At 38.8% G+C, this 13,851-nt stretch overlaps 1 protein-coding gene across 1 annotated transcript in view; it reads right to left on the bottom strand.

Annotated features, from left to right (window-relative positions):
• Positions 1-13,851, bottom strand: part of DAW1 (dynein assembly factor with WD repeats 1) — a 51,242-nt gene that overhangs the window by 18,176 nt on the left and 19,215 nt on the right. Inside the window, exons 3-6 of the mRNA XM_045867327.2 lie at positions 11,447-11,591; positions 9,970-10,028; positions 7,365-7,487; positions 3,577-3,676 (exon numbers count right to left, since the gene is read on the bottom strand). Coding sequence (XP_045723283.2) covers positions 3,577-3,676; positions 7,365-7,487; positions 9,970-10,028; positions 11,447-11,591 — 427 coding nt within the window. The remainder of the gene's footprint in view (positions 1-3,576; positions 3,677-7,364; positions 7,488-9,969; positions 10,029-11,446; positions 11,592-13,851) is intronic.

Here is a 13,851-nt window from a genome sequence, read left to right as displayed (position 1 = left end):
CCATACATCCATCTCTTGGTACAATTTCCCAATGCTTCCACTTTCATCCTTGCCAAGCCACCCCCAGGATATCTTCCATCTCACTGAGACCCCTGCCTTTTCCTGGCACCCCATCCTCATTCAACTGACACCCTGGAAGCATCATTCCTGCCAGCCTCCTCAATACCTTACTCCTTGTCTTTTCCCAGCACCATCCATAAGACTCCTAATAACTGTATCAAGCTGGCATTTCACGCACTCATTGGCCCTCCCTCACCACTCAGCTTAAGAAAACCACCTAGCAGATTACAGGTGTCGCTCATTCGGGCCTTCTGTCCTCAGCTGTGTCCTCAGCACCATTCTCTCCCTACTTGAACGTGCCTCTGGCCCTGTACATTCTCCCTTTCCCCACTCTTGCCCCCAGTCTGTCCTCATCCCTACCCCACAGATAACCTGGCCTCCTACTACTTCCCGGAGAAAACACCTATGGGGGGGACCTTGTTCACCTGGCCCTCACTTCCTTTCCCTTCAGTGTCAGGTGCAGAGGGATCCCTTTGCCCTCCTGAGACACCCTCCTCCCTGCACTCCTAGAGGAGACGTGCCCACTAATTTTTCCCTCCGTCTAGACTGGATGCCTCCTAGTGGCCTATAAATAGGCTTGAGCTCTTCCTACATAAAAATAAATCCTCCCTTGACTCTATGTACTCTTTTTTAGCTACCTTTTTTTCCTTTCACAACCAAATTCCTTGGAAAAATAGTGTGCCATCATCACTGCTTGCCCATGTTTGCCCATCCCCCACTACTTCAACTGCTGGAACCACTCTGGTTAAATAATCCAAAGGCTCTCTTGGTCACTCCATTTAACCTCCCTGATGCCTGCAGTGTTGACTCCTTTGTTCTCCATATTTTCTTCCTTTTTTTTTTTTTTTAAAGATTTTTTAATTTTTTTGACAGAGAGAGAGTGCGAATTTGAGTAGGGGGGAGAGGCAGAGGGAGAAACAGGTTCCCCATGGAGCAGGGAGCCCGACGTGGGGCTCCATCCCAGGACCCTGGAATCATGACCTGAGCCGAAGGCAGACGCCTAATGACTGAGCTACCCAGGCACCCTATTCTCTTCCTTCTTGATAACTTTGACAGTGCTCTGCTTTTTTTCTTTTACCTCCTATCTCTTGTTTGTATCTTTTGGAGAATTCTTCTCTTCTCCAGCTGCTCAAGATGCCATCACACTTCTCCCCATACTGACCCTTTTCCTTTCAGAAATTGCAATTCTCAGTGGTTCCCACGGCCACCCCGATGCCCGTGACTCAGGCACCCACGTCTCCTTCCCCGACCTTGTGCTTGGTTCAGCCCCAAAGGGCCTCTGTGTGGACATCACACAGGCAGCTTGGATCAATCTAAGACATGCAAGTCATATGACCACAAACCGGCTCATCTTTTTATATAAAGAACTGGTGAATGGCCCTGCCATTGTCTGAAGTCAGGGAATCACCCTGGGGCCCCTTTTCTCCTTCACACCTCACAGCTGCCTGGTAACCCCATCCTACTCCTCCACTCCAGCCTCTCTCGCATTCTCTTCACCTGCCTCACGACAGTCCTCTGTCATCTTTGCTTGGACTGCAACAAGATGGCCAGCTGGCCCCTACTTCTGATCTTACATCACGCTGCCACAAGAAGGATCTCCCCAAAGAGTAAAAATGACCATGCTACCTCCCACCTAAAAAGTCTCAACAGCACGGTGTTATCCACAGGATAAAGTCCAAACTCCTTAGCACAGCATATGAATCAATACTGTGGCCTTGCCAGCCTTCCCCACTTCGATCATGCTCACCACGTGATATGGCTTTGAATGGGGTGCAGGGGCACAAGACATGGTGCCTTTAACCCAGGCAGCGGGACAGCACCAGGGATCCTTAGCCAGCACCTCTGACCATGGGCAGCAGGCAGCCCCCCGCCGCAAGTGTGTTGCCCAGCCCTTTTGACCTACTCTGTGCATGTCATCATGGGGGAATGTTGGCAAGTGCTGCTTTGGCCCATGGAGTCATCTGAGTCTGAAAGCACCCACCCCGGTTGCACACCTCCTCTGGGCATTGACCAGTGCAGCTCTCACTGCCGGGAGAATGTGCTATCTACCTGCACAGTCTTTCCTTAACACCCCCCTCCTTTGGAGGGTGACCACACTAAACCCCCCACCAACTCCTAGCACCCTACAACCCATCTCTGAACTTATTTACTGATGCCTCTACTCCCTCCACTGAACTACAAAATCCCTGCAGGACAAGAACCATGTGTGATTCTATCTGGTATGCCAAGCACACAGTCCAGCGCTCGACACATAGTCAATATTTAGTAAATACCTATTGGATTGATGTTGTTGACATCAAAGTCTTCCTCGGAACTACATATAAAGAAAACTTTTACAAAATTCCAAGGGAGTGTGAGAATGAGGATTATGTCTTTCTTACAACTTTGGACAAGTAACTTACTCTCTCTATACCCTGGCATCTTCAACTGTAAAATGGGGCAATATCTAGCTCCCAGGGTTGTGATGAGGTGCAACTAAGCTAATATATGTAAAGGGCTTATATATTAGCACAAAGCTGTCTTTTGTGCATATTGAATGCCATTTAATGGGTCAGTTATAATTTTGCAGTGCAGTATCCCCCAGTGGCTAGCAAAATATTAAACATAGCATGAGCCCTTATTGGATAAATACACCATGAATCCAAAAGATAAATATAAATAAATTTTACTCCTAAAATAAGCAGGCTGGTTATTTTTAAAAGCTATCATTTGTCCCATAGGGAGACAATTATCTCACTAATTGTTATAAGATGTAACACAGAATTGGCCAAGGGCAAGGTCTTCCCAATAGCAAAAGCTATTTAGAGTATCAAACTATTTATGCAAATTTGAGTTCTAATGATATCCAGAAAACAACCAGCCTAAATATTTCACATGATATAAAAAAGTTACTTTAAAAGCTATTCTAAGAACCTTATTCTTAGAATAAAGGATTCATCATCAGTCCTTTAAAAGCAAGTCACTGAAAAAGAAAAGGTGAGGTTGGATATTGTACTCAAATGTTTATCCTATTACATATCTTCTTAGTCAATGTAGGATATGGGTCTTTGACAATAACTGCAAGATATAAAAGCTCAAATAGTTTATATATTACATTAATACCTCCATGTAAAATATATACAAACTAAAAATACTGGATATAATTGTAAAATTGATCATAAAGGTAGAACCACTATTTGTATAATGGACTACTAAAAAGAAATAACAATGATGTATTGATGTAGGTCCATCAATTATAACAAATGTACAGGTTTGGTGGGGGATGTTGATAATGGGACATGTATGGGGCAGGGCAGGGAGTATTTGGGAAATCACTATACCTTCCACTAAGTTTTGCTGTGAATCTAAAACTGCTCTAAAAAATAAAATCTATTAAAAAGAGAGAGAAAGAGAAAAGGAAGGAAGGAAGGAAAGGAAAGGAAAGGAAAGGAAAGGAAAGGAAAGGAAAGGAAAGGAAAGGAAAGGAAAGGAAAGAAAGAGAGTAACATAAAAATATAATAAAATAAATATACTCACTATTTCTGCTGTATGACCTCTAAAGGTATGGTAACATTTTCCCGTTTCTGCACTCCATAGTTTACAAGTCTTATCAAAGGACCCAGTGGCAATTTTGTCACTAAGATTTAAAAAAAAAAAATGTGGATTTTGAAAACAAATTCAAGCACAGTATATGATACACTGATTAAGACAAGAGATATTAATACATGGGTCTATCTACTCAGGAATTTACTTTGTTTTTAAAACAATAAGCAATCTGACATTTGTTTCAGTGGACAACAAAATTAAGGTCTAATTTTTCAATAGTATCAGTTTAAATGTTTAATTTTAAATATTTTACATTAAAGGTAAAATTTATGTTTGGGATTACAATAAGTTTTTAAATTAGCACAGTGAATATGGTACACAATTCAGTTTAGAAAATTCTTATCAAATGGAAATGAATAATGTGTGAGCTGCAAGGACACAGAAAAATTCTATTAGTAGGGCTAGGATAATGTTGAATTGAAAAGAAGAATGAAAAGATATAAATCCTATTAACCATATGGCTAGATAAGGTTTTGAGAACTTAGTGTCTCCTTGGGAAAATAATGCCAATATTACTCTAAAGCTAAGGTCCTTGAACAAGAGGGAGTGTCTAGAGAGGAAATACGGTAAAGACTAGTCCCTTTCAAACAAGAGGCTTCCAGTGTATACCGTAGAGCAGAGTTACAGTCAACATCCAACAGATTAGAGTAGGTTGGCCTGTTTAACCTTTGACCATGGAACTAAATCTTTTCCTTTACCGTTGACCCCTGTCTTTTACAGCAAGTCATCAAAGTGTTCACTAAACTGGGTCATCAATTACAGTGCAAGTTCATTGTTCAAAAGTGTGAAAGGTCTTAAGACCCCAAATACATATCATAAAGCAAATTCTATATGCTTGGTACAGTTGCAGAATTGATAATTTGTCCAAAATAACCCTGATGCCCTGTATCTCTCCTTTCTTCTCAGGCCACCCACATAGTGTTTCTGTGGTCTCTGATACTAAAGGGAGTGAGGTCCTTTCTGTCCATGCTCCGGGGACAGTTTGTTTTGGAGAATACCCACCCAACCCACCTAGAGCTTCCTAACACTCAAGACTGGTTATCAACCCAAAGTCTGCACTGGCTCTCTCTCCATCCAGTCTAGGCATTCCTCATCAGCTGCTGATGTCCACCAACTTCTGCCCAGACATGCTGAGAGCCCTGTGTGCTCTTTATTTACTCCTTCCCTCCATCTCCCAACCCTCTTGCCTCTCAAACATATTGTCTCAGGTTCCTGCTGTTTCTCGATTAATTCCTGTTTGATCACACACTGCTGTCTATATCCATATGCCACTACATGATAAAAGATATTACTGATTACATCTTTTTTTAGAATTACTTTATTGAATCAAAGCTTACTCCTGACCTAATGTATAGAACACACAAACACTAAACTGGCTGAAGTTCATCTCTCTCTCTCTCCCTCTCCTCTCTCTCTCTTATTTCTCTCTCTCTCTCACACACACACACACACACACACACACACACACACACACATTCCCTCTCATTCTTTGGTGGCTATCTTGAACTCATTCTGCTGAAACCCCAATGCCCCAAAATGCCATGGAAAAATGCTGCTTTAATCCATACATAAGTCATCAGACTATGTAATTGGACAAGCAAGTTTTTCATCAGGGGGTCTTGGTAGAATCCAATAAAAGGGCCAAAAGGTGAAGCATTTTTTACCTCTTTATCCCCCAAAAAACTATGTTCTCAGATAGGCATGCAAAAATATCATATCTTTTAAGTGGACTTTATAGGATATGGTATTATATTATAAAGAATATACTTTTAAAGTCCTTTAAATAACATTGCAATTAAAGTAGAAATTATACTAGAAGTAAAACATTATAATTTATAATGTCAATAAAATCTTTCTCTCCCACAGGTTGGTGCGATAAGGTATTATAAAAATTATCATTGTCTACAATGTAAAACTGCATATATCACAGTTAAATTTTTGGTAATGCAATTGGAATATTTAATCATTTTAATTTACCAATTAAGTTTGACTGTGCCATCACAATTACTGTGTTTTAAAAGTGTGTTACATTTTAAAGTGATATAATGACATTAGCAACCCACATATCAAGTTTTTAATATTTATGGTATAAAATTTCAACTCTTAAGTGCATCAAATTTTTATAAAATTCCCTTTATTGCTCCTACCACTATCCTACACTGCTTTCATCTTCTCCTGAATCTGTCACTTTATCTGCCTCCAACTAATCTCCTTGCCTCCTGTTTCATCCCACTCCAAACCCTCTGGTCCCTTGTCTCTGCCAGAACAGCCCTCCTGAAACAGCACTTTCACTGAGACCCTCTTTTGTTCACAAAGCTTTCATCCACAACTCGGTCCTCCAGAACAGAGTTCGAACTACACAGAATGTTCTGATCTTGCCCTCTTTTGTTTCTCACCAGGAAATGTCCACTAGGGAGCTGGGGGTGCTGGGTGAGCCAGATGAAGTCCCACCTAACCTCCAGAGCTACAGGGTGCCCTCACCTAGGATGTCCTCCCCTTCCATTTGTTTCATTTGTTGAGGAAGATGTCTTCCATCTTCCACGCTTCTGCTTGAACCCCATATCATCCTCAAAGTCTCTACCAGGAGAAATCACATGGATCTTTCTCCTTGCAGCAAACCATTGCTGTTTTGTTCTAGTCATCATAATACCTTATATTTATTGAAACAGCTTGGCAAATGGAAAAAGTCAAAGTGAGCCATCAAGAAAAAAGACACACATTAAAATTTTTTACTCAAATATGCAAGGCCAAGGCCTTTTCTTTGGCTAACCAGAGCTCGTTATTTGTCTTCCAGAAATCATATCCAACCTCTACCACTTCCAGTTCTTTTCTTAAAAATGGAATGAGAACATAAACATACTAGCAGAACAATCTGAATACAAAGGTTTTATAAATGTTTCAATGTGTTTTCTAATTTTTACATTGATCTCATCTGCAACTTCATTTAGTAGTAATTTTTTCAAAGATTTGCCTTATCTACGTTTTCACAAAAAAACAACAGCTTTATTTTCACACTCATATTTCATTAGTTTAAGCAATACTCAATTAAATTCTATAATTACAATTGAAAGCACATCCAACATAAGCAGACTGATGGACAAACACAACTAACTCTTGGTAAGTTTATGCCTAACCAGTGGGACAAGAAGCTGGGCATACCAGTGGGTGGCCCAGTGGGTGGCCCAGTTGCTTCAAGCATTCAGGGAGCAGAAGGATAGCTAGAGAACTAACTTAATCTGTTGAATCAGTTAACTAGAGGTTGGTTGAAAAATGCAATTATATTTTGTACTGTTAATGTAGCATGTTACTATACACATTTTTTCCTGCTAAAGGACTGTAAATTAACTTCTAAACAAGGTAGACCATGTTATGTGGGTATGTCACAGTCTCCAGAAACCATTGCTATAAACATCAGTAGGAACCCCCAAGGGAAGGAGCTCAGCTCTGCTTGAACTTGGACTCTCGCTCTCCTCTTTACTACTGTGTGATCCCGGGAAGGGTACTTGAACTTTATATACTTTATATGAGAACAGTAATACCTGTCCCAAAACTCCTTTAAGCACCGAAGAAGGTATTGAGAAGGCTTTCAAAGCACACATCAGGCACTTGACAAATTTTAGGTCTTTTTTTTGTTTCCTCCCCCAATAAACAGAGGGAGAAAAGAATAAACAAATTAATGGATTAATAAGGAATAAGTGAGTGAGTGAATGTCTTTGTACCCGTAAGGATTGTTGAATGCTATGGCATAGACCACATTCCTGTGGCCCTCCAGGGTGTGAAGCTCTTCTCCAGATGCAGTGTCCCAGACTTTACATGTCCGATCATAGCTTCCTGTGATAAAGCTAACACAAGGAATATACATGAATCACAAAGTGACAATAGCAGTGTGTTAATAAAGACCTCATTTTTTTTTACCCTCATGATTGTAAGCCCATTTATCTTGCTTTTTACAATGGAAACTGTGGATGCAGAACAGTTAAATTGGGAACAATATCCAAATCCTTTGATTAGAAACTTTCCAATTTATCCCTAACCCAAAAAGGAGTCACTAAATAAAATAGAGTAATACTGCCAATAATCATTCTTATAATATAAATAATTAATAGTTAAAGCGTTAATCAGTAACATTTTCTGAAACTCTAACATACCTCGATAAACAGCATCATTCTTCCCATTGGTCAGACCATAAAATCTTAGCACCATCCCTCCTCTCTTTCCCTCACATCCCACACACAATCTATTAGTAAATTCTGTTAGCTCAATCTCAAAATACACCCCTAGGGTGGCCACTTCTCATCAGCGTCCATCGCTTGCCTCAACAAATGAAACCATCTTATAATGAGTCTTGGCTCACACATGGCCCTTATAAGTCTATTTTCCACCCTGAAATTGGAGTTATTTTTCAGCCTTCCTCAGATGGCTTCCTAGCAATCTAGAGGAAGATCCAAACTTCTGCTCATGGCCCACAAGGCTTGCAACACTGGCTGTCTCTGGGACTTCAACTTTACCCCAAAGCACACCCTGTGCCGCCACATTGACCTCTTTGCTAGTCTCTGAGAAACTCATTTTTGTTTTCCTTTATTATACATGCTAGTCCTTCCACCCGTCTGGTTTACTGCCATTGCAAACCTGGAACATGACTGGCACACTAGTAAGTGTTGGATGAATATTTGCTTAAGATTTGCAATCCTTTTACATGACTATTCTACTACAGGAATAATTAGTATGTTGGCCTCTCAAATTTTAAAGTAAAATAATAGTATCTTAGTTATTCCTTAACTATTCCACTAGGAAAGATACTTGCCCAACACAGGGGGAAAAAATGCACAAAATTAGAAAGTCAGTCTCTATGTCAAGTGGGAAGGATAAAAGTTGAGCACAACTCCTGACATTGAAACCCAGATAAACGAAAGGGTCGACAAGGCAGTGTGTCTTTGATTCTTCTCTAAGCATTTCCTCTTAGCTTCTTCAGGGATGTAAATTGGTACAGTCATGATGGAAGACAGGATGGTGGTTCCAAAAAAAATTAAAAATAGAACTACCCTATGATCCAGCAATCTCACTTCTGGGTGCATACCCAAAAAGTGAAATCAGAATCTCATAGAGATATCTGCACTCCCATGTTCTTTGCAGCATTGTTCACAGTAGCCAAGATATGCAAACAACATAAATGTCCATCAAGGAATGAATGGAATATTATTCAGCCATGAGAAAGAAGGAAATGCTGCCATTTGCAACAACGTGAATGAACCTGGAGGACATTATGCTAAGTGAAATAATCCAGCCACAGAAAGACAAATATTGTCTGATCTCACTTATATGTGGAGTCTAAAAAAAAAGAAAGTCAAATTCATAGAAGCAGAGAGTAGAACAGTCGTCACCAGGGACTGGGGAGTGGGACAAATGGAGAGACGTTGGTCAAGGAGTATAACATTGCAGTTATGCAGGATGAGTAAGTCTAGACACACAATGCAGAGGCACGATGACTGTAGTTAATAATACTGGATTGAATACTGGAAATATGCTGAAAGAATGCATTTCAAGTGCTTTCTTCACACAAGGAGTGGTAACTGTGAGGAGGTAATATGTTAATTAGCTCAACTGTAACATTTACTTTACTGTGTATATGTATTTCAAATCTTGTCACCTTAAATATATACAAGTTTAATTTAAAAAAAGAAATTTTTATTCCTTGGTTGTTAAAAATTAGAAATAAAGAATAGAAATGGAAATATAGAAATAAAGAGGTGGAGCACAGAGGATTCTCAGGGCAGAGAAACTGCTCTGTGTGATGTCTTAATAGTGGATCCCTGTCATTATACATTTGTCAACCCTTAGAATGTACGAAAGTTAAGGGTGACCCTTAATGTAAACTACGAACTTCGAGTGATAATGATGTGTCTGTCAATGTAGGGCCATGAAAGAGGGAATCTGAGGGTGTGTGGAGACGAGGTGTACATGGCAAATCTCTGTACCTTCTGCTTAATTCTGCTATAAACCTAAAACCACTATAAAAAATAAAGTCTAATAATTTTTTAATAAATTCTTTTCATTTAAAAATTTTAAAATTTTAGGGGCACCTGGGTGGCTCAGGTGGTTAAGCACCTGCCTTTGGCTCAGGTCATGATCCTGGGGTCCTAGGACTGATCCCTGCATCAGGCTCCCTGCTTTGGGAAGAGTCTGCCTATCCCTCTCCTTCTGCCCCTCCCCACCCCTGCCCTGCTCGTGCTCTCTCGCGCGCGCACGCTCTCTCCCTCTCTCTCTCAAATAAATAAAATCTTTAAATAAATTAAAATTTTAAATAACTAAATTTGAGAACCTTACCATGAGCCTGATTTATTAAGTGCAACATTAGTCAATGGCAGTATATGTGCTCTGAGAACCTTCAATGAAAGAAAACACAATTTTGTTTTAAACTGAAAAAAATTAAGTTTAACTCATTAATTTTAACTTCAGACTAATGAAGACATTCAAGTTTGTCTTAATTATAAATAAATGGACAATAGTCACTATCTGAACAAATGGAAAAAAAATACATTGTGCCTTCTACCATTAAGACCAATAAGACATTTGATAGTTACAAATAACTGCAAAAACATAATTAGATCTGTGCTTTCCATGAATTTGCTTTTAAGATAATGTACTGCTATTAAATAAGATATCAAATAGCACTAATCTCTAATATTTTCTTTTAAGTACTGCACAAGGTTTTGTACATATGCATGAATAGTATATAGAGGAAATATGCCAAATATGTTTTAAATATAGATTTTACAATTAGTTATTACTTTTGGAATCTTAAAGCTCCTCTAGGGTCAGGGTATATCTTATCTTACTTATCTTTCTACATTGTCAAACACATGGTGGATGCTAAATATTTATCGAATGAACATACATAAATTGGATAGTCTGTTTATAGATAGAGTGGTGAGGGTGGGACAGTCTCAGTTATTTCTACTGCAGGAGTATAATTATTAATAGTGTCCCCTTTCACTATCAAAAATGTTCCCTCTGGAGGATAAATTACAAGGTCAGGTGATGTATAGAGTTCATATTTGAAGTTAAATAGTGCCACCTGCTGGAACAAAGAGATACCATAAGAATAATTCTTCAACTTTCAATAATACATTGAAGGGATGACTACAAAAGATTGAATATCTTGTATCAGATAGAATATGTCAAGTATATAAATAACAATTACATTTTCTTATAATTTTATTTAAATCATAAGAAGAAAATCAGTGTAATATGGAACAATACTAGAATAAACCACTAAATATTGTTAAATAATTAGGAAAAACTACAACTGTCCTGAATAAGTGACAATATTTGTGATATTTTTACTTATAGCAAAAGCTATAGAGAAAAATAGGTACATTTATACCGCATTAAAATTATTATATAAGTCATGTCAATAAATAATTTACTGAAATATAGTTTAGTTCACCTGGAAGCAGAAAATATTAAATATTGGTATACCATGAAATACAACTTCTTAATATTACTCCAACTGAAAAGAATTTTAAGTTTTCAATAACTTAAAACTACCTTAATGGTCATCCCTTAAATTTAACATTGTAAAGAACAGCCAAACTTACTACAAATCTCTCTTTAACTCCTCAAGAAATAAATGTTAGAATTTCATTCAGTCAGTCAACAAACAGATACTTGTTGAGACTTAGTCTTAGCAAATATATGTGAGGCATAGAGATAAAGAGGAAATATAATCTGTATTTTGTCTCAGATTGATAGGAAACAACTAATTCACTGAAGTTCTAGTTTTTTTTAATGCATGCATTACCTTAAAAAGATAAAATTTGTGGTTGCTGTGCTGTCTGAGTTTATCTTGTAATCTCTGTATTAAAAGCTTTACTTGATCTGATCGTGAAGCTGTGATTAGAGGCTCTGCTTTCTGTATCTCTTCTACTAAGGCATTGACATCAGTGCTGAAATTCACAAAAAAAAAAAAGTTACTTTTTTCTACGCAAAAATTTGCATACACAGGCAATGCACGAAGAATTGCACTGCATTATGAAGGACATCTATAAAGTGTCAAAATGCCATCAGCTTTACTAAGAGATTTCTGGGGAAAAATACAAATCAATAAAGAAATCAAGCCTGCATGAAAGTGGCTCAGGTTCTTCCGAATGCACCGTCATAAACCGAGATTCTCCCATGGAAGGTGTGCAAGGATTCTGATTTGCTCACCTGAGAAGGCCAAGCGCATACTGGTTCTTCATGAGCTCTTTATTTTCTTCCTGTTGCTTTTGTCTCTTTAGTGAACATATACAGAATGTTCCTGGTACCACTATACTTTGAATCTTATATACACTCTCTTGTTTAATCCTGTAACAACCCACCAATTTAATGCTTTTATCATAATTATTTCAGAGATGAAGAAACTCAGGTTTGAAAAGGTTAAGTTTTAAATATTTTTTAGGGAATGAGAAAGCACCTAACCAAAAATGGACATTCAAAGAATGATGATGATTAATATTTCGTATGGACTATAACATCATTTTCCAAAAAAAAAAAAAAAAAAGCTGCTCTGAAAAGTACAGTCAAGGTTTCCCCCAATACTCAAATAATCTATAGCAATGCTGATCAATTTTGCTAGTCCAGGATAATAATTGTTCAAGAAAAAGAATAATGTCTATAAGCCACAAAGCAGCCAAAATAGGTCATTTTGCAAAAAACATGTCACAAACATGTATCAAAGATGCACTGTCCATCCCCTCCCTCAAGAACAGACTCATGGCCCCGCTGGGATGGGGGGTGGGGTTGCCTAGGCAGCTGACAGCCTCCAGCAGCAGCTCCTTAAGGATCCACCTCAGCATCAGATCCCGGAGCCCCGGGCAGGCCCTCCTCCAGTAGCCCTCAGCCCAGGGCTGAACAAGTGCACGGTGCAAGATCCTGGCCATTTCTGCCCCCAGAGGGACTCTCACCAGTGAGCTTTATCCAGAGCTCCCTGTGGGTTGGCAGAGACTTGTCACATCTGCATCATCATGGTCAATGGCTCTTCATGCCGAACTCTGCTTTGCTTCCTGTCACAGATGTCACTTCTCAATAACCTGTCACCCACCTACCTCTCCTACTTCTGTCTCAACAGCTGCTTCCCAGAAATGCAAACTCAGATAAGCATGCCTCTCCTCTTCTAAATGAACAGTTCCTGAGCTCCAGTCCTTACAAGGCACTGAGCTAGAAGACTATTCATCCCACTAACTTTTACCCTACTGTTGCTTAGGCCCTGGGAAGGTAAAAGTTACAGTCCCAGCTCTCAAGAAATACAATCTATCGGGATAGGAATGAATATCTAGACCAGAAATGAATCAGAGACAGTTTATAATGATGACTTTGATAAATTCCAAGAGAGTCAGTTGTCAAAGGACTCACAGTTTCCTAAGAATTAAGAAGATGATAAAGCCTCTTGGAAAGGTTACCAACCACTGTTATAAATCAAAACAGATTCCCCAGCAAGATCTAAATTCACCAGATATTTAATCTGTACATCCCAACCCTGTGGTGTTCTAATTTCCCATTTCCAATACGGTAACTCCAGTATGTCTCATATCATGCAAATGTTTTTATATGCAGAATTCTTCCAGATTCTTGAGCAGAACCAAAAGTAACATCCATACATTTTTCTACTTGACATTTATATACCACATAGCATGACTACAGCATCCTAAGGATCTACACTTTTTAAAATATAAAATCTGTGTTTTTCTGCATTTCTAGCTGGAAGTTATTCTCTCATATAAACATTAATCTGTGCCACTCATATGATGTTCTTTCTGGTACAAGTTGTTTCTCAAACTAGACAACGCATTCACTGAGGTAGGGATCAAGATTCCTTATAGCCTCTCATTGATTCTAAGCTAGAGCTTTGCATGTAGAAGGTGCAAATAACATCTTTACGGACTCAATAAATGAATGTCTAACAAAGGAACTGTCTACATGCTGGCATAATCAGTAATATGTGCCCGTTACAAAAATAACTGAAATCTTGACTTGATCTTAGACCTTGTCTTACCTGAAAATAGATAAAACAATGACTTGTAGATGAAATTCAATGCCATTATCTTTGCCACCATTTTTTTTTATTAAAAAATAAACAATTGAGTACCTTCTGTGTGTGGTCACTTGGAACAAGAAGAGGACTCAACGTAAACCATCACCATCCGAGCCACACCCTGTCCTCACCCT

The sequence above is a fragment of the Mirounga angustirostris genome, unplaced genomic scaffold (assembly GCF_029215605.1).
Source record: "Mirounga angustirostris isolate CCGP_5_RB_7025 unplaced genomic scaffold, mMirAng1.0.hap1 SCAF_3, whole genome shotgun sequence".
NCBI lineage: Eukaryota > Metazoa > Chordata > Mammalia > Carnivora > Phocidae > Mirounga > Mirounga angustirostris.
This window is presented reverse-complemented; position numbering and strand designations above follow the sequence as displayed.